Source organism: Lactuca saligna, chromosome 8, assembly GCF_052625555.1.
Source record: "Lactuca saligna cultivar CGN05327 chromosome 8, ASM5262555v1, whole genome shotgun sequence".
Taxonomy (NCBI): domain Eukaryota; kingdom Viridiplantae; phylum Streptophyta; class Magnoliopsida; order Asterales; family Asteraceae; genus Lactuca; species Lactuca saligna.
The window spans coordinates 168414749-168436621 of NC_136424.1; the positions used below are offsets into that span (position 1 = coordinate 168414749).

At 32.8% G+C, this 21873-nt stretch overlaps 1 protein-coding gene across 1 annotated transcript; it reads right to left on the reverse strand.

The window, feature by feature from the left end:
* Positions 1–18312: 18312 nt before the first annotated feature.
* PUB15 (Plant U-Box 15) lies at positions 18313–21431 on the reverse strand. Its single transcript, XM_078968011.1, has 4 exons — positions 20971–21431; positions 20757–20873; positions 19575–20015; positions 18313–19501 (listed from the first exon to the last, which is right to left on the reverse strand). Exons 1-4 carry the CDS (start codon positions 21280–21282, stop codon positions 18452–18454), a joined length of 1920 nt encoding a protein of 639 aa, XP_078824137.1. The 5' UTR covers positions 21283–21431; the 3' UTR covers positions 18313–18451.
* Between the last annotated feature and the right edge of the window lie 442 nt (positions 21432–21873).

The window sequence follows — 21873 nt, forward strand, 5'->3', positions numbered from 1 at the left end:
CACCCATTTTCGCACAGCACACTTCCGACTTCTAAAATACGTAACTTTCACATACGACCTCCATTTTTGACGTTCTTTATATCCACGCATTGGTAAAAATAATATCTACAACTTTTATTTTCACTCCGTCGGCTAATTCTCGACCGATCTTAAATTTAACAGTACGAGGTGTTTAGACTGTTAAATGACCGCGAAGAATTCGTAACTCCTTCATACGGACTCCGTTTTCGTCTGTACTTTTACCGTTGAGTTCCTATTAATGAGATCTTCAACTCTCATTTAGGTCGCATAAGCCAAAAACCGCTCGAACTAAAATTCGAGTTTCGGGTTGTACATTGCTAAGCCGAATCTACGGGCGTTACACTTTATATCTTATTATATGTTCTTAATAGGGGTCGAAAAGTCATTTCCGACCCCTATTATCTCTAAATTGACTAGCCCGGATCTACGGGCGTTACACTTTATATCTATATGTAAGTTGAAAGTAATTATGCACTTGCTTGTTAAAGTCGATGAATGGAAAGTTAGGTAGCACTTCGCTTCAACAATTAGCATTTTCTTTGATGTGAGCTAGGTTCAGTTATCACTAAGTCTTAGTTATTATTTCTTATAACTAATGATAGTCTAGATTCGTCAACAATCCCAATGTCTACATCAAGATCTATCAAGTAAGGAACAACCAGGTAGGATCATATCGGAGGTAGGGTGCGTTTGGTATACAGATATAATGTTTGTAAATACCACCATAAACACCTCACTAAATCTATCTTAAACATCATACTCGTAAGTAGATCAATCAGTATAACAATTTGGAATCACTGATAAATCTTATTTATAGATTCATGATAATGACTATGAATATAAATATAAGTTGCACAAATAATAATAATGAGTGTAATATAACTTATAGAGATTTCCTAACAAAAGTCTAGAAATTACACTGGCAGAACTCCAACCCGATAGCTACTAATTTCGGGCACCCATGGATCTCAAGGCGTCGCTGAAATACCTTAAATCTAATGGAAAGTTAGACTATAATTGATAGAAACTTCGGGAGGGTGTGGAGAAAGAATGAGATCTTGCGATCTATTTATAGGCAGCAAAACTGACATGTACACTATGCAGAAACCAGTATGCGCCTTGCACAACCTTGGTCGGAAAGGGTCCCTCTCAGAACGTGACACGTGGCGAGCAGGTAGTGGGGCGACGTGGCAAAGTAGGTAGGTAAAGCTGCATCTTTTAAAATTCATATCTCGGCCATAAGAGCTCTGTTTTCGATGTGATTTATATCCACACGTATGCATTTCCGAGTACTACAACTTTTATTTAGACTCTATTGGCTAATTCTCAGTCGATCTTAAATTTAACAGTCTATGAAGACTACACTGTTCACGACCGTGTAAAATTCATAATTTTTACACACGGAATCCATTTTCGACTATCTTTATATTGTTGGGTTCCTATTAATGAGATCTTCAACTCTCATCTAGATTATTTCAACAAAAAATCGACCGATCTAGAATTTGATTTCTATGTTAACACGAATGCACTGAAACTTCAAAAAATCATAAGTTCCTCATATGAAATCAGATTTAGACGTTCTCTATATGCACTTTCTCGGTTTTACAATTACTACAACTTTCGTTTAGATTGTTTAGGCTAATAAGAAACCTATCTCCGATTCACTATTTACGACACACTCTGTCGTATTGGGTTGAATGCAAAATTCAAGTGATCATAACTTTTTGATACGAAGTCAGATTTAGGCATTCCTTATATTCTCGAAATCCTCATCACGATTACTTCAACTTTCATCAAAGCTACTTATTAATATTTTATTTTAATATTTATTTTAACCCTATTTATTAAGCTTTCACCTAATATTATATACACATTATATAAGCACATTAATCACATAGATTCAAACAATTTCCTTTTATTTATTCATCAAATGATTACATTTGACCAGCTTGGGTTACATATTCTAATAACGCCTAGTGAGAAACAAAGACGTTACCTCGCTTGTCATGTTTTCCTTTATTCTCTAGGTAATATTCTGTTTGATCTTGTTTTAATCTTCTCATTTGATCGAGAAGAATTTAGTTGAGACGATGTTATCATCGGAGGTGTAGTGCTTGGTACTGTTGTTGAAATGATCAGACTGAAAGGTGAGTTAGATGATGGGCATGACTCGTGAGGTTTGTTGATTGTCTTGCATGTTTATTACAGATGGAAACAATGTTGTTATGTAGCCTCAAGAATGCCTGGTAGTTGTCTGGTTATCTCCTATTATAATGAACAAACAGGAAGGCACAATGTAAACGATAGACAATGTTAAGTTAGAAAGCGATATTGAGGGATGGACCCCAGTATTGCTCTCTAATGCCTATGTTAAATGTCAATTTGGACTATTTCTGAATTTCTTAGAGTTAGAAAACTTCTGCCTTTACCAGTGCGTCTCATGGTCTTTATATACAAACAGGAGAATCTGGGTTCTCGCTTCTATAATTGGGTCATGCAATTATCCATAGGTTGCAAGGATAGTACCCTTCAATATAACAATATTATATTTTTTGTGTTTCCTGGGATGTTGTATAAGGAGTTGAACGGACGATTTTCTTACTATAAAATATTGCTTTCACGTCTACATAGTTGGTTTGCTCTTCTAACGGGAGTCGACCTGGTAAGTTGTGGGCTTATTGTACATATTAGGTCTTTTCTAATGTTGTCGTATTGCCTATATGTATAGGTTAACCTCTATACATCATTAGTTACATTCTTTTTCCAGGTTTATTTATTTACAGTAAAAACTACACAACACCCTCACAGGGTGGTTAGATAAATTTATTTTAATGTCTTTTGATTAATTGTGAACATTTTACAATGAGTACTAAATTTAAATAGGGTTACCATGTGGCCTAAGTAACCAACAAAGACAATGTTAGCACCTAAAGATAAATTAGTGACATTGGTAGTTTCCTATGCTTGAATGTATATGTTTCGGAGAATATGTTTTGAGTCATGATTACACACTCCAATCACTACTAAAGATCAGCTTGTGGTTCATGTGAATCTAATTTTTGAGACCCTCTATCCATACAGTACCAGAGAAATGTGATTTCATGTTGGAGATTAGAAAGGTAAAAAATATAGCTAATATTTGAGATCATCCATCCATACATTTCCAAATAAATTTAGTACTCATTGGAAAACGTTGAGAAATACTTTGTATCACCCCTTTTATTAAATAAATAAATAAATAAAATTAATGGATGAATAGTAGCCCTAAGGTCCATAATATTTAGTGGTGTGTTGGTTTTGGGGAGCCAAATGTTATAATTTGGATTATTCGGGGGTTAAAGTGTAAATTTGAGATTTATTTTGTAAAGATTTTTAGAAGACAGGGGGTGTTTGGTATCATTTGGACTTAATATGAAATGATTTATGGAAGTAGGGGCTAAAGAGTAAATTCATGACCTAATTTGAAAAGGTTTTGGTAGAGGAGGGCCATTTGGTAACATAAGGACTTCAATTGAAAACAATTTGTAGAGGGATGGGCTGCTTGGTAACTTTTGGACGTGATTTGTGAGAGATTTCAAAAGGTGGGTTTGAAATGGTAAATTATGGACTATGTTTGAAAATGAATCTGGAAATGAGGGCTTGATAGTGTCAACATGGAATAAAGTTTGAGGTAGTCGGGATATAACCCATCCCGTAGCCCTAACCCTAGGGACCATGCTATAACTGCCACCTCCACCGTTATTCCTCCCACCACTAGCCGCCACCCTTATCCATCCATTCCTTCAGACGATGTATTGCCACCGTGATTCCCGGATACCGCTGCTACATCACCGAATTCGAAGCTGAGAACCACCACTACATTCATTCTGTTGTAGACCGCCGACAAGGTTTCGTGATGTCTGTTGCCACCCTCCTCCGTCATCATGTTCTTCTACCTTCTGTCACTGCTGCTGTTATCGTTCACTTCATCCTTTTTTCTCCATCAGTTCGATGTTGTTCTACCACCTACTATGTCGCCATCGTAGCACCGCCATAGTCGGGAACCCAGGATAACTTCAACGCTGTTGACCGCCAAGTCGGTGGTTGAGGGATACTGTTTCGCGTCGTGTCTCACGTGTGTTGACGTGTTGTTGGGAAAAAGATCAAGAGAAACCGTTGTCACCACCGTGAGGTAGTGGCTGTCATCGCAAATCATCATCGCTGCCGCCTCTCCGTGATTCTTTCATCGCTAATCGCCACCAAGAGGGTGGATGTGTTCCTGTTCTGGGAAAAGCAAGTGTGTGGGTGTGTTTTCTATTGTAGTGTGTGTTGTGTGTGGTTTGTTTGGCCGAAAAAACCGAAAGAAGGCCACCACCACCACCACCGTGAGATGGTGGTTGCCACCATCTACTACCGTCGGCCACCACAAGGGTGACTGTGTGTGTGTGTTTATATTAGAGTGTGCATGTGTGTTATTGGGATTTTTGTTGTAAATTGTAATTGGTTCTAATATAATCAAAAGAAAACTCTTAACCACCACTGTGGGGTGGTGGTTGCTGCCTCCTACCGCCACCAGCCGCCGTGTTTGGTGGCGGTGTGCTTTTGCTTGTGTATAGTTGCTTTTGGGATGCTTAGAGAAAAATGGACTAGAACCATAACCACCACCGTGAGGTGGTGGCCGCCGCCGTGAGCAGCCGTTGACCACCACTACCCGAGGTGGTAGTGGGTGGTGCCCGTCTTATGAAACTCTAGTGGGCCTAATGAAAACCCTAATTTTGGATATATGGATTGTGGATTGGCGGACCCACATTTTTAGATGACCGGATTGGGATTATGGATTAAGCCGACCACACTGCATGATTGACCCGACAGATTGTTGTACTTAATGGATTAAGTCCTTAATGGGTTAAGTGGCAAACACTTAACCCTAATCGTTATTTCATGTGAAAACCGTAATTGTGTTGGGTTTAGAGTTGGGCCTTTCTATTGGGCCTAGATGTCTAGACTCTTGATGGGAAAACTATTAACAAGTAAATGGACTAGACTATTTAGATTGGGCTTTAGGATAAGGCCCATTGGATAGGCTTGGGCCCAATTAGGAAAATTAGGTCATAGATGGGCCATAACTTGGCTTTGATGATTATGAGATATTAGACCATTCGAATACCAAGTGTTAGACCAAGAATAAATGGTTGGGCCTTAGGGTAAGACCATGTAAAGGTTTGGGTGCAATTTGGAAAATTAGGCTATAGTTGAGCCTTGGTTCATTATTAGACTTTTGGGCTTTTGGATTTGGACATTGGGCTTGAATCAAGCTAAGTTAGGGGTAAAGTAGTCTTTTACCCCAAGCACGGACTTATGGATATGTGTTGGAACCCAATTATTATTTAGGTGTTATTTTGATGTTGACAAATTCGAGAATTTGTCATCCAACAGCTAGGGTTTTGTCTGCAGGACTTCAACAGTGTGAGGTGAGTTTTTCCTCCAATAGGAATGGGTCAAAGGCACCAATGCCAACACGTTTATGTATGTTAGCATATATAACTTCGGTTCGATGCTGAGGTTAGCTCAATGTAGATTATATGTTTCCTTACTTCGGTCCGATGTCGGGGCGGTCCTGAGAAGCGTTTATGTATGCTTGATGTCTATGTGATTCTTGCATGTTATGTGTTATGTGTTCCGGGCTTCGGTCCGATGTCGGTGCAAGCCTGATGTATGTTAGCTTATATGTTATGTGTTTTGGGCTTTAGTCCGATGTCGGGGCAAGCCTGATGTATGCTAGCTTATATGTTATGTGTTATGTGTTCTGGGCTTCGGTCCAATGTCAGGGAAAGCCCGATGCATGTTAGCTTATATGTTATGTGTCATGTGTTCCGGGCTTCAATCTGATGTCGAGGCAAGCCCGATGAATTTTTATATGCTTATGTTATATGATATGTTGTATATATGTCGGGGCAAACCCGATGTCGGGCGAGGCCCGATGCCAGACGCGGTCTGATGCCGGGGTAAGCCTGATGTCTGGAAGGAGTTCGATGTCGGGTAAGCCGATGTCGGGTTTGTCCCGATGTAGCTGGGCGGAGTCCCAAAGTTATGTTATATGTTATGTGTATGGTATGTGGTAGTTTGGGGAGCCCACTAAGCTTCATACTTACGATTTTCATTTCGGTTTTAAGTACTTCCATTAGCAAAAGGAAGGGCTCGGGTTGATCTTATGATACACACCACAATTTTAGCCTGGGATGATTCACTATGATATATGATTTATGATTTTTATGCATTTACAGATGTTATGATATTTTTGAGTTACACGACTTTTGTTTTATATGATGTTGAGATTTATGGGTTTTATTAATGGTTTAAAAACGAAATTTTTGGACTGTATTTTCAGGATGTTACATACTTGATAAAAAGATCTTCTTAAAACTACAAAATAGTAACCTACTTGCAAAATTGGCTCGGTACACTATCAAAATAAGAATACCACAAGAACTTATGATAACAACCTTGAAACAACCTTTGAAAACATATTTAATCTTGTGAAAACAACCTTCAAACATGAGATAAATAAACATACCATCAAACCTCGTGATAATAACAAAAATCCATTTTAGCATTACAAACTAAATTTTTGTTTTTGATACTTGAGAAATATGTTGCGACATCCCTTATTTTTTCAGAACGAAAAAAACTTTTATTTAAGCTTTCAAAATTATATTATTTTTCTTTTGCGGAAATCCGAGTAGAATAAAACATTTTGAATAAATTTGATTGTTTAAAAATATCAAAATCCTAAGGATGTCATAATTTATACATAACATATGTTACAACATAAAGATCTAATGGTTCTGCACTCTATTGCAGGCTGTCTCTTAATGACTAAGCAACCTAATCAAGTTCCAACAACGTAAGCCTTGACATTAATATTTCTCCTCGTGCAATACTATAGATGTATCATCACTTCAGCTAAGTACTCTAACTTTACTATATAAGTAAGTTATTTAGCACTTCATAAACCAATTACTAATTTCACCATCCTAATCTTGTGTGTTAAATATGTCATTTCATGGCCCCAAGAAGAAGAAGAAGAAGAAGAAGAAGAAGAAACGTGACCCAGGATTTTAGAATAAATTATTCTTTTATGTGATCGATACTTATGACACGTGAGTTAGAGGTATAGGATTACGTGTTAGTAACCAACTTCCTTAATGAAATAATAATGAAAAGGTTATATGTTTTATGTCTAAAATGGAAAAATAAAATAAAAATATATGTTTATTCATAGAATAAACTCAATTTATCTGTTGGTAACCAATTCCATTGTAAAAATAACAAAGAATAGATAAAAGCTGGGTATTTTTTGAAAAAAAAAAAAAAACATTTTAGGTTTAAAACGAAAAATAATCAAAATATAAAGCATTTTCGGATATGAAATTTGATTTATCAAGGTAATTGTTCACATTTGGATAACTGTTTTTATAGAAATATATGTAATAAACTTTTTGTAAGTATTTGCATATGACCATTTTGTCCAACTATATCAAGTTACAACTAATCATAATGGTTATATGTGAACGCTTCTAACAAGGTTGTTGCCTAGATGTATACAAAAAAAAAGTTACCAAAATGTGAACAAAGCAAAATTGTAATATAATGATAACTCACTTTCCTATCTTTTTTTTTATTTTACCTTTTAATTTTGATTTGGAATAAAATTTACTGTTTGCACACCATTTTGGTAAATATATTTTTTTAAAATACACTATTTTGAAAAAATAAAATGAAAAAACTCTAAATTTGATAAGGAAAAAGATATTGTCATTTTATAGAATTTTATCGTTTAAGATATTAAATATAAAAATTAAAATTAGTAAAGACTAAAAGTAACAGATATGATAACTAATAACATAAAAAAACACCATCTTTAATGAAGTTTGCTCAATTTACTATTGGAAATTAAAATAGGAAAATCTCCAATAAAATCCTAAAAATTTAGCCTGATTTATGTTTTAGTCATAAACTAATTTTTGTTTACGAAAAAGTCCCAAAAACCGGTAAAAGTTTGTATTTTGACCATTTTTCACTGGTTGGAACCGGTAACAAATTAATTTGGGACTATTTCATAAATTGACCCAAAATATCGGGATTTTTCTACAAAAACAAAAAATATTAGGGTTTTTCTGCAAACAAAAACCTTATTATTATAATTATTATTATTATATTAAAAATATAAGTAATTATACTACTATTTAAATTTGTTATTATTAATATTCTTAATAATACATATAAATACATTTAAATTAAAAAATATTAAAGACATTTTATAAAAGTGAAGGTTGAGCGGATGGTAATGCTTTAAATTTTGAAATCATGAATGCCTGTTTGTATATTCTAACTTTGTATATGATCATTTCACATTTGTTTTTTTTGTTAAATTCAAAATATTAACATTTAACAATTTAAAAAAATATACTGATTTTTCAAATTGTTTACAAATAGTGAGCATGTGATATGCGTGTATGTCTTGTGTGTAAGTATTTGAATTACCAACATGTGTGTTGCTCCTTTCATTACTTTATCCTTGTGGTTTTTTGAAAACATAGCAGATATAGTGTGATAAAGCAAAACAAGTCATATTACTTTCTATTAAATAAGATATTTTAATTAATATTTTCGAATTTTGATATCGGCCACCAATGTAAATATTTATTGTGGATCTGTTGGATTTGAAAAGAAATCATTCTACCTTAAGAAATTTTATATACAAAGTGAGAAATCATTTTATCTTAAACTATTTATACACAATTTTACAAATAGGAAACTTCTTTTTAATTGTTAAGTGTTAATATTTTGAATTGAAAACAATAATAAGAAATGTGAAACGATCATATACAAAGTGAGGACATACAAACAGATATTCATGATTTCAATGCTTAAAGCATTTACATCACCACCACCTTCACCTTTAAATAATTTCTTTAATATATTTTTTATTTAAATGTATTTATATGTATTATTTAAAATATTAATAATAATGAATTTAAAAATTAGTATACTTGTTTATATTTTTAATATAATAATAATAATAATAATAATAATAATAATAATAATAATAGTAATAATAATAATATGATTTTTGTTTGCAGAAAAATCCTAATATATATATATACATATATATATATATATATATATATATATATATATATATATATATATATATATATATATGCATAAAAGTCTCAATATTTTAGATCATTTTGTGAAATAGTCCCAATATTTTAGATCAGTTTATGAAATAGTCCCAAATTAATTTGTTGTCGGTTCCAACCGGTCAAAAATGGTCAAAATGTATACTTTTACCAGTTTTTAGGACTTTTTCGTAAACAAAAATTAGTTTATGACTAAAACGTAAACCGGATCAAAATTTTAGAACTTTATTGGAGATTTCCCTTTAAGATACAAAAAATATAATTAACTTTTATGTACATTGAAAGTTTTACTCTTTGTCTCTAGTATATAAAGAGCTATTTAATAATTATGCTACAAAAAACAATTCTCAAGGCAATTTAAATGTTCATAAATTGCCATAAATATTGGTTTAAGAAAATTTAACCGAGTCTATTAATATTGCAAACATTATAATCGTCCGTCTTAATAAAAAGAGAAATTGATTTATCAGAGTAATTATATTTCCGTTTTGTGTACATCTGTGTAACTTTTTAATTTTGTACTAATTTTGTATATATGTAGGTAATGAACTTGTTGGAAGTCTTTACATATAACTATTATTACCAGTTGTAACTTGCTACTGTCGGTCATAATGATCATATATGAACATTTCCAAAAAGCTTGTTACGTATATATGTACAACAAAAATTATCTAGATGTGAAAAAAAAAATGAGAATTACCTTAATAAGATAAAACAATTTTATAACTTAGATACACGATTTACTATAACTAAAAAAGAACCAAATATGAAGTCTTTTTTTATTTTGTATTTAAAATTGAAGAACAAGTGAATCGGTGTAGAATGTGGTTAGTGGTGTCTGATTTTTTTTTTAATCGAAAAATATAATATATAATATACTTCTAAATTAACACATAAATTCACCTACGTCCACAACAGGATTTGAACCTTCAATCTTAAGGAGGAAGGACACTACCTGATACCGCTGAGCTAGAAGACTTTGGTAGTAGTGTCTGATTGATAAGGCATTTCGAGACTCTCCATATAAATTTATTAAAGAATTGCGAGAGTTCTTCCAATTTTCAACCCAATTTGTTTACAAATATAGTATAATTTATCTATTACTTTTTTTAGACACTATTGTTCTCAACTTGCTTATTGTTTACAAATATAGTATAATTTATCTATTACTTTTTTTAGACAGTATTGTTCTCAACTTGCTTATATTTATTTTATTATTTTCGAAGGCATATATTTACATACACCTATTATTTTATTTTTAAATCTATATCTTATATTTTTTTATTATTTTAAAAGGCATATATTTACATACATCTATTATTTTATTTTTAAATTTATATCTTTTATTCATAACGAGACTTGAATCATTAATGTTTAACCGATAAATTTTTATTTATCAAGATAGCTTTGGGGTTTTTTTTTTTTTTTTTTTTCTTGACATGTTTTATTCCAAATATACATGTTATGGAGCACAATACGAATAAGTAACTTTTACTTTTGTTATGTCTACATGCTGTTATCATTTGTGCTTTTTTGTTTATCTACTTGTAACCTTTTGACCAAGTCAAAGTGGAGATTGCATGGAATTTGTGGTGTAATAATATTCCGGGGTCAATAGTGTTGCCTGTAGGGATGAGAAATTGGGCCGAAAACTCGAACCGAACCGAGAACTGAACCGAACCGAACCGAATAAGACCCGAATAAGTAATTCGATTCGGTTTTCGGGTATCTTTATATGGCTTATTCGGTCCGGGTAACCCGAATAAGGATTTATTCGGTCCAAAAAACCGAACCGAATATGAATCGTCTATTATCAAAATCGTGATGCCGTGAGCCGTGAATCGAATAGGGACTCCTTCTCGGTCGACGTCTCAACTCTCGAGTCTTAACAATTATACCAGTCGATTCCTTAAATCTTAATCCTAATAGCGGGTAAACCAAATCACAATTGCAATTAGGCTTTGATTGACGTCTCAAGTCTCATCGAAAGTGGTTGATCAACATTCGGATTATTCTATTCCTTCTCAGTCGACGTCTCAACTTGAAGAACATTGGAATTCGGATTGTTGGTGCCGATTTCTCAACATTCGATTCCTTCTCAGTCGACGTCTCAACATTCGGAACTCGGATTGTTGGTTCTACTTCTTGCTGGCCGACATACTTCTTGAATCGTCTTCCCATATTGTTTTGTAGTTTATACTTGATAAAACTCCATTCAACTCATGGAAAATTGGGTTCCAAATCAAGATACACAAGTAAGTATTTGTATCTTAATCTACTACTCATTGAAAATTGAATAAGAGAATTTAATGAAAATAACCATATATGTTCTTTAACTTGTGTTATTCCATATTGATTTATTTATTTAAATGCTATTATGCTTTAGATGTATGATGAATCTATTTTGTTATTATGCTTTGGATTGATGATGAAAATGTATTTGTTGATAACACACAAGTTGAAGGAACAAGTCAAGCAACAAACCCGAAGAAAAGGAAATATGCCCAAAGGACGGCTTGTTGGAACGACTATGATGTACTTCATATTGACAAAGTTAGACATAGCAAATGCAAAAAATGTGGAACTTTGCTCAAAACCGAATCCGGCGCAAACGGTACGTCTAGTATGATTAAACATACGGAAAGATGTAAAATGAACCCAAAAAATTTAGAAAAAAAACTAGAAAACCAAACCACTTTAAATTTCAAAAAAAATGAAAACGGAGAGAATAGTATTGGGACTTGGAAGCATGATGAGAAAAGAATAAAAAAAGCTTTGTTAAACTTATTTGTAGTTTGAGAATTACCATTCAAGTTTGTAGAGAACGAATCATTTATTGAGTATACAAATGCATTGAACGGGAAAGTAATTTTGCCATGTAGAACCACAATTTCAAATAGAGTTACCGATTACTTTCTTGAAGAAAAGGCTAAGTTATTTAAGTTCTTCAATAATCCCCTAAGTAATGTGCATTTGACGACCGATTGTTGGACAAGCTCATGTCAAAGGTCGAGCTATATGGTGGTCACGGCCCACTTTATTGATGAAGATTGGGTCATGCATAAAAGAATTATCAACTTTAAATCTCTAGATAGTCATAAGGGAGAAGACATTGGGCGCACGTTGTTGACTTGTCTTCAAGAGTGGGGTATCAATAACGTAATGACCATAACCGTTGACAATGCTAGTGCAAATGACAAAGCAATCGAAATTCTAATGAAAAAGCTACCAAACTTGTACGATGGGGGGAAACAATTACACGTAAGGTGTATGGCACACATCCTTAACCTTATTGTTAGGGATGGGTTTGATCAACATCAATCTAGTATCAAGTGCATGCAAAAGGCCGTTAAATATATTAGGAATTCTACACAACGGATTTAAAGGTTCAAAGAATGCATGAAAGAGCTAAATGTGGAATCCAAAAAGTTTTTGTGCAATGATAGCCCAACTCGATGGAACTCCACATACGAGTTATTGAAGATTGCGGTGGAGTTGGAGAAGGTTTTTGGCATGTTTGAAGTCAAAGGTAATTTCATATTCCATTCCATTGTTTCCTTTCCTTTTTTTTTTTTTTTTTTTTTTTTTTTTTTAATTTTATATTTCAGCATTTTTACAAATTTTTAGCCAACTTTGAAGAGTCATAACATGTTCGTTATTTGTCCGATTAGGCCGATTTTTTTTCCAGCTTGTAGTTTACAATTTGCACTACAGTTTACACTATTTATAAACGTTATTTGGTTGTATATTCAGTGAGTTATAGGCCTCTAAACATTGGATATTAATTCTGAGTTTCTGTTTCAGCATTTTTCCAAAATTTTAGCCAACTTTGAAGAGTCATAACGTCTTCATTATTTGTCCGATTAGCCTGATTTGTTTTCCAGCTTGTAGTTTACAATTTGTACTACAGTTTACACTATTTATACACGTTATTTGGTTGTATATTCAGTGAGTTATAGGCCTCTAAACATTGGATATTAATTCTGAGTTTTTCTGTTTCAGCATTTTTCCAAAATTTTAGCCAACTTTGAAGAGTCATAACATCTTCATTATTTGTCCGATTAGCCCGATTTTTTTTTCCAGCTTGTAGTTTACAATTTGTACTACAGTTTACACTATTTATACACGTTATTTGGTTGTATATTCAGTGAGTTATAGGCCTCTAAACATTGGATATTAATTCTGAGTTTTTCTGTTTCAGCATTTTTCGAAAATTTTAGCCAACTTTGAAGAGTCATAACGTCTTCATTATTTGTCCGATTAGCCTGATTTTTTTTCCAGATTGTAGTTTACAATTTGTACTACAGTTTACACTATTTATACACGTTATTTGGTTGTATATTCAGTGAGTTATAGGCCTCTAAACATTGGATATTAATTCTGAGTTTTTCTGTTTCAGCATTTTTCCAAAATTTTAGCCAACTTTGAAGAGTCATAACATCTTCATTATTTGTCCGATTAGCCCGATTTTTTTTTCCAGCTTGTAGTTTACAATTTGTACTACAGTTTACACTATTTATACACGTTATTTGGTTGTATATTCAGTGAGTTATAGGCCTCTAAACATTGGATATTAATTCTGAGTTTTTCTGTTTCAGCATTTTTCCAAAATTTTAGCCAACTTTGAAGAGTCATAACGTCTTCATTATTTGTCCGATTAGCCCGATTTTTTTTCCAGCTTGTAGTTTACAATTTGTACTACAGTTTACACTATTTATACGCGTTATTTGGTTGTATATTCAGTGAGTTATAGGCACCTAAACAAAGGGTATTAAAGTCGTTCAACATTTGTATATTCAGTGAGTTATAGGCTACTAACATTTACTTTATTATAATAGATCCTACATTTGTTCGAGACGTTTTGACCCCATCAAAAGAAGATTTCAACATTTGTAGAGCTATGGTTGGATTTCTTGAGAAGTTCAAGGTGAAAACCGACATAGTATCGACGTCAACAAAACCGATGGCACATCGGTTTTTTGGAGAAATATGTGATGTGTACAAACACATTAAGGAATGGGCGGCTAGTCCCCAATTTTGTTTGATCGGGAAGGACATGATTGATAAATACGATAAGTATTGGGGCGATCTTGAAAAATTAAATGACTTTTTGTATTTTGCGGTCATATTAGATCTACGGTTCAAATTTGATTTTCTTCAACAAGCTTTTGAGAAGTTGATTAAGTTGAAGAATCCACAAAAAGATCCTATGCTCAACTCGGAAGTCATTTTGAAGGCTAAGGTCTTAATACGGGGTCTTCAACAAAGATTTGAGAATTTTTTTTATTACTACAAATCAAAGTTTGACAATACCGACTCTTCTCAAAATCAAACACATGGTCATGAAGATGTAGTTGTGATTGATGATGAGAATGACTTCATGGGTGATTTAATAGTTTAAACTGATTACCCATCAGCATCAATGGAAACAGAGTTGACACGATACCTAAACGAGCAGTCAGTTAAATACAATAAAGATTTTGATATTCTACTTTGGTGGAAACAAAATGCATCTCGTTACCCTATTGTATCCCGTATGGCGAAAGCTATAACTTTATTTTTTGTATACTTTTTTTTTATAATTATATTTTAACATTTTCTATGTTTATACTGATAGATATTTTGGGACTGCAAATATCTACTGTGGCGTCAGAGGCGGCGTTTAGTATAAGCGGGCGGATATTGGATCCATATAGAACAAATTTGTCTGCAAATATAGTAGAGGCTTTGGTTTGCACTCAAGATTGGGTAAGGAAATCAAGAAAGCAAATTGTGGACAACATTGATGAAATTTTGAAAGACGATGAGGTCGCGAAAGCTTTAGAAAATGCGATAAAGAACGGAGATGGAAAGGGAAAACAACCAATTAATATTCTTGAATAGTTAATTCGTATCTGAAAAATGTTATTTTGGATATCGGATAAAAACTTAAGATTCATATTTTTATTAGGGTGTTGAATGTTTAATGTTTAACGTATATACTTATGGATAGATTTTTGGGTGTTTAATTTTTAGTGTTTAATTTGTTTCTTTAAAAGGTTTGTTATGAAATCATAAGCTACAAAAGTCATAAAAATACAATATTTATTCGGGTTATTCGACTCCTTAACAAAAACACAAAGTAATACAAAATATTTGGGTTATTCGGGTTATTCGGGCTATTAGGGTTATTCGGGCTATTAGGGTTATTCGGGTTATTCGGGTTATTCGACTCCTTAATCATCTTACACAGGTTATTTGGGTTATTCGGGTCGGAACCGAACCGAACCGAATAATACCTGAACCGAACCGAACCCGTATTGCTTATTTGGTTCGGTTTTCGGTTCATACAATTACCCTTATTCGGTTTTTGATTTATTCGATTCGGTTCGGTTCCGACCCGATTAACATCCCTAGTTGCCTGTACCCGGTGTCCCGGTTCGGTAATCATTTAAGATATTTTTGTTTTGGTTTTAATCTAATTAAAATATAAATGGTTAATGTAGTTTAATATAAGACCACACGCGAAGATTGATTTTAATCAATTTATTATAGAAAGCATAATAATCAGTTTTATCGTTATTAACAAATTTAAATAAATATAATGGATGATTTGATTATTAAAATATGTCGGTCGATACAAATACAATTAAATCAAGAACGGAATGATTTGTTTATTTATTATTATTATTTTATAAATATAAAAGATTGTTTGTATTTGTTATTTTATTTCTTAGGGAGATTCTCTTCATTTTATCGGTAAATGAAATAAAAGCTTATAACATAACTCAGTTTTATATATATGTATTTTAAAGTAATAATTTTTTTTTTCTAAAAAGAAATAGGAAAAATACATCCAATCTTGGTTTTATTAAAGTTTTGTTAGTTATCAAATGATGCACACAATGGAACTAAAACTATGAATACTCTATTTACATATAATTTTAAAAAAAAAAAAAAATCATATTTCAAAACCAAAACAAATACTTGTGGCATGGGGAATAAGAATATTGTACACACTACACATTATTGTTAATGGTCAGTATCATAATGACACGATTACCATATGGGATGTCTAATAGTACATATCTCTCCCTATATAAACAATGTCTATGTGTTGATACTTCTTATTGTGGTTCTATGGGAATCAACACTTGCTAAAACATATCAAGAGAGGAAACCAACCACTTATGGCCTCCAACAACATGCCAACATTGAGTGTTTCCACAAACGAGCTTGAAGCCTTATTCGCTAAAGTTAGAAATACACAAAAACAAATTAAAAACAAAATATATCGGCTTAAAGATGATATAGAAAAATCTTTCATGGAGATCAAAAGTATTATTGAAGACAACTCCAACAAACTTATATCTGCTTTTTCCAAAAGTCGTAAAAGAAAACTTGTTGATCATAACATAGGAACCAATTTTGTTGATATTGAGAAAGACTTTGAATTAATGTTTGACCAATTTGAGTCGTCAGTGACTTATATTGATAATTTGATGACATTGAGTGATTTGACTAATAAAATGACCAAAGAGCAGAATGGTCGAAGTAGAGATGGTTGGATTGGTCGACGTGTACCTCAGTTTTTACAAAAACTGTATGCCATTGTAGAGAAAGAAGAAAACAATTATTTTGTTTCATGGAACCTCCCTAATCGTGATAGTTTCATCATTCGAGACATTAACGAGTTCGCGACTCAAATTCTTCCAAAGTATTTCAATCATGCAAACTTTAGTAGCTTCAACACACAACTCAACATATATGTAAGTGTCAAATGAGAAATTGATACACTTGATTTTAAAATCAAATTTATCCATGTGTAAATATAAATTGCATAAGAATGTCTTCATAAAAACCAACATATTCCTAGCCATATCCGTTTCACTTCTTGAAGTTGAAAAGTTATTTTGATGTCATAAATTATAAGAGTATAAAATCTTTGATGAATTCGTGACTTTTTGAAAAGGGGAAATCTTAAGTGCATTTATATGTTACTTTATTTCCATTGTGATAATATTTCTTTTACTTATGATGGATGGTTTTCTAACTATTATTTTGGTTTGTCTCAAAGGGTTTTAGCAAGATCAGTTGGGAACGTTATGAATATGCGAATGAATGGTTTCAAGGAGGAAGATACGATTTGTTAGTGAATATTAAGAGAAGAGAGAAAAATCCACTATTGACTCGTTCAACTATAAAGTTTTCTTTACTACAAGTAAAAATGTTCAAGGACCAATTGAAAACTATAGAACAAGAGCAAGAGAACAAGATCACTTGTCTCTCAAACTATGAAGAACAAATGAAAAGTTTAGTACATGAGTCTAAGGAAAAAGTCATCAACATGGCAAACATTGTCAATAAAATGATACTAACAAACAACCAATACATTGAAAACATTAAGAGACCAAAAATGGACATTGAAGACAACGTTATAGGTAACATATATCTTTCGCATTCAAAATATTACATTTATACATGATTCCGACTGTGCTTTTTGTTTTTCCAATTAATTGGCACGATAGATTTTTTTTTAATTTATTTGAAAAAAATAAGGACGTACTTGGAAATGGAAAGAACAACTAAATGATGGGAAATTTATAAAACTTAGGATTGAAGGAGAAAACTTTATCTCCTTGACTTTCTCTATTAAGTCGTTATTTCTGCATTAAGCCGAAAAAACATCCATAAAATATGATTGATGGTTTGTTTCTTTGTGAAAATATGATCTTGTAGGAAAAACAAAAGGACATGATCAGGATGTTGATGAATCGGACATGACATCAATTAATAAGGTTGAAGCACCAACTTATCTTCTAGATCTGGATATTGAAGACACTTGGTTTCTATAAAAAGTATCATTTACCTTAGAAGAGAAAGTGAGACAGAAAAAAAAAAAAGTTGAGTCGTGATGATGTTTAATTCGTATTTCGTAGGATATGTTAGTATCAATAATATGTCTTAATATAAAAAACAATGCCCTATGAATCATTTGATGGATCTAAATATTAAGGAATGTTTGCATGTATCTTTTAAGATGATTATTGTTATATTCATGAAATTAAAACTATATAACCTCTAGTTGAATAGTGAATGGTCAAACAAAATATTCAAAACAATCTCATTAAACAGCCACCAAATTTCAATCTTATTTCATTGTTATGAAATTTTGTACCATTATATAAATAAATGATTGAACATTAATACATTATGATAAACATTCCTTTATATGTTTACACACAACTCCAAAAAACAAGAAAAACTCACATAATATGCTCACATTTGCTTATTTGTTGCAAAAGTGCATTAGCTTTCCTTTGAGCTCTACTCGTTCCCGATTTACTCAACTCCACCAAATCATCATAAACATCATATTGAAGTGCAGCCAAAATCAAACACGATTTATTCATCCCAAGTTCAAGAAGAACAGCAGTTGCACACTCCTTGTTCTTCGGTGTCCCATCTTTGACAAACCCTACAAGCATCTTGATCACGGGCAGCTGCCCGAGCCCGGTCACCCCTTCGGGCTGTTTAGCAAGAAGTGAAAGAATCGATAAAGCTTCATCAACCATTCCTAAAGACTTCTCATTCAAAATTCTCACCAATGGTTCGATAATTCCAGCTTTTATAGCTCTAGTCTTGTTCGATTGATTCAATGAGAGATTAAACAACGCAGTTGCAGCATCTTTTTTCCCTCGAATTGACCCGTTTTGTAGAAGTTTGACCAATGGTGGAATCCCTTTTAAAGAACCAATCATCACCTTGTTTTCATTCAACATCGAAAGACTAAATAAAGTTGCAGCGGAGTTTTCTCTCGCTTCATCTGTTCCATTTTGAAGAACTTCAATCACAGCAGGAATCGCACCTTCACGTGCTATCAATCTTTTATTTGATTCATCGAGTGATAGATTCAACAACGAAGTGACTGAATGTTCTTTGACTTTATGATTTCGGGAGTATAAAAGTTTGACCAAAGGCGGGATTGCTCCAGAATTCGCAATCAAGATTCGGTTTTCTGGGTTTTCTTTTGAGAGCATTCGGATCTTTTCAACAGCTTGAGTTTGTGTAGCGAGTTGACTCGATGATAGGTTTTGAATCAGTGAAGAAAGCTCGTCCATGAATGCGTTTTGGTTTTCTGAAATTGAGAAGCTTTCCTTTTTTGGTAACTCGAAGTTGTTCTTCTCACACCATTGAAGAATCAGATTGCGAAGTGCAAAATTGGGAGCGAGTGCTAAGTGAGTCAATATCTCACCGGTTTTTGGACATGTTCTATGAGTGTTCAACCATTTTTGGATGCTTTCTCTTTCGTATGTCTACAAATTTTTGGAGAAAACGATTTCAGATTTCAGAATCTAAAATATAAAATTTTTAAAATTATGTAGTTACCTGTCCAGTCGCAATGATAACAGGATCTGTCATGATCTCAAGAGATATCGGGCAAAGAAATTCATGTGGGATAAGCATAGATCGACACCTGTCAAAGCAGCTTAATGATGAAGAATCATCAAAAGCTTTATTTCCACCATTAATGTCGTCTAAACCTGCAACTTTTTTGAATTTTTTCAAAAGATCGACAATTTGTTCGGTGCTTTCTACGTGCTTTGTGGGACCTCGTTCCTTCACAAGCTTTTTAACTGCAACTGTTTCGATTTCCAAGTCGCTAATTGAATATAAATCTAGTCTTTTTGCTAGTCTTTCTAATATTGCAATATCCGCATTTCTTTCGTCATTTTTTGAGAAAATTACCATCATGTCCATGGCGAGTTCTATGTCTAATGTATCCGTTCTCCTTTTTGCTCCTTGAAGTTGCTTTCGTAGTAGCTCGATCTATGAACATCAAAATCAAAAACTCAATCGCTATTTACGAATCTTTTGATGATGATGATGATGATGATGATGAAAATGGGGATTGGGGAGGGTATTTTCGTCTTTTACACAATAAGAGATAAGGGGAAAGTCATAGTCATCAAAATTTTGCATAAATTCTTTTCGAATTTAGAATGTGACATTATGTTTAACTATGTAACAAGCGTTAAGTTGAAAAAATTCATATCAATTGAGTTTGAAAACTAATATTTTTGTCTTTTAATAAGAAAATATTTTATTTGATAATAATGCACACTTTACCAAAGTTGAAAAATAGCAAACAAACTATGTATATGCTATGAATTTGGTCTAGTAATACTTAAAAATCTAAAAAACTCTTTAAGTTGAAAAATAGAATGTTTGACCTTGAAAAGTCAAATCTCAAATCTTTGAATCGCCAGGGAATTGTTGCATACTTGCATGTGCAAATGAACATCAAGCGCTTCGTTTTGGTACGAATAATTTTATTAATAATCAAATAAAGTTATACTAAATGCATGTTACAAGTCATGTTACACGTTATTTACTTTTTTTTTTTTTTAATTTATTCCAAGCAATTTCACTTTCATATTTTAACATTTGCACTTTTTATACGAATATATTCAGCAATTTCATCTAATTTATCATCAATTTGCAGTTGTTCGTCACGAATTATCTGCTTTAAATCATCTAAAATAACGATTATAAGGGTAAAGAATTTACTTGTTCTTGAACTTCTTCAGAGATCCCAAGTTCTTGATACTTCAATCCATCTAAAGCTTCATTTAATTTATCATACACATTAAGAAATCTACTCATCATCGCATCGCTCTCCAATGCCTGAAAAGTTTACAAAAAAAAAAAAAAAGTTAGCGATTTGACATAAATACCCTTCTGAGATCTTGAAATAAAGCTTGTAATTAGCGAGAGGAATGACCAGAAAGATCTTGCTTCCGAAATTGCAATGCTTTAGCAATTTCTTTGCAGAAAGAAGTGCCTTCTTCAAAGTGACGAAAGATTGAAATGCCCTTGTGGGAATTGATTGATTCATCTCTTTGATTTCTTCAAAAAGTGGGATCAAAAGCTTCAATCTTCTTACGAGCTTTAAACACTCTTTTCTCTGTGTTCTTCGAAACCCCATGTAAGATCCCACTGTTTCAATAATTTCGATCATTTCTGCTACCAAATCATTGCTCTCGTCGCCTTCATTACTTCTCAAAATCTCCATTTTTGAGTTCTCCATGGCCATCAACAATCAAGATTCAAGATTCGAGATTCGAGGTAAAGTTTCGAGCTTTAAAAGCTAACTTTCGAGGAAAGTGGGTTTTCTTCTTTGGGTCTTAGCTGGTTGATTTCAAAGAGAAAAAAAAAAAAAGAAAAAAAAAATGAGGATAAGAAGGGGAGTGAAAGCAAAGGCACCGGTAATTGGCGGCCCCATTTAGGCATTTATAGATATCTTTTATGTCCAAAACCTCATTTTCCACTACCGATTTTTCGAATCTTCTTAGAGATTTATTATTGGTTTTCTAATATATAATGATTTAAAATAGTATTTATGTTTGTCTTTTATATTTTAGCTGTAGCATTTTATTTATAATATTTGTTACTAAGGCCGTAGGGAGTGGCTGCGGTTTCAAACCGTGGTTTTGCTATATGGATATGGAACACTGTCTCTTGGGTGCAGTTTTCAGCAGTTTAGGCTGCAGTGTAGCTAAAAACTACTGTGAATTATGATTGGTTGGGTTTTTTTTATTGTCCTTGCGTTTGATTTATTTATTTATTTATTTATTTTTTATTATTTTTTTTAACTTATGCTACATATACTTACCATTTTTTTACA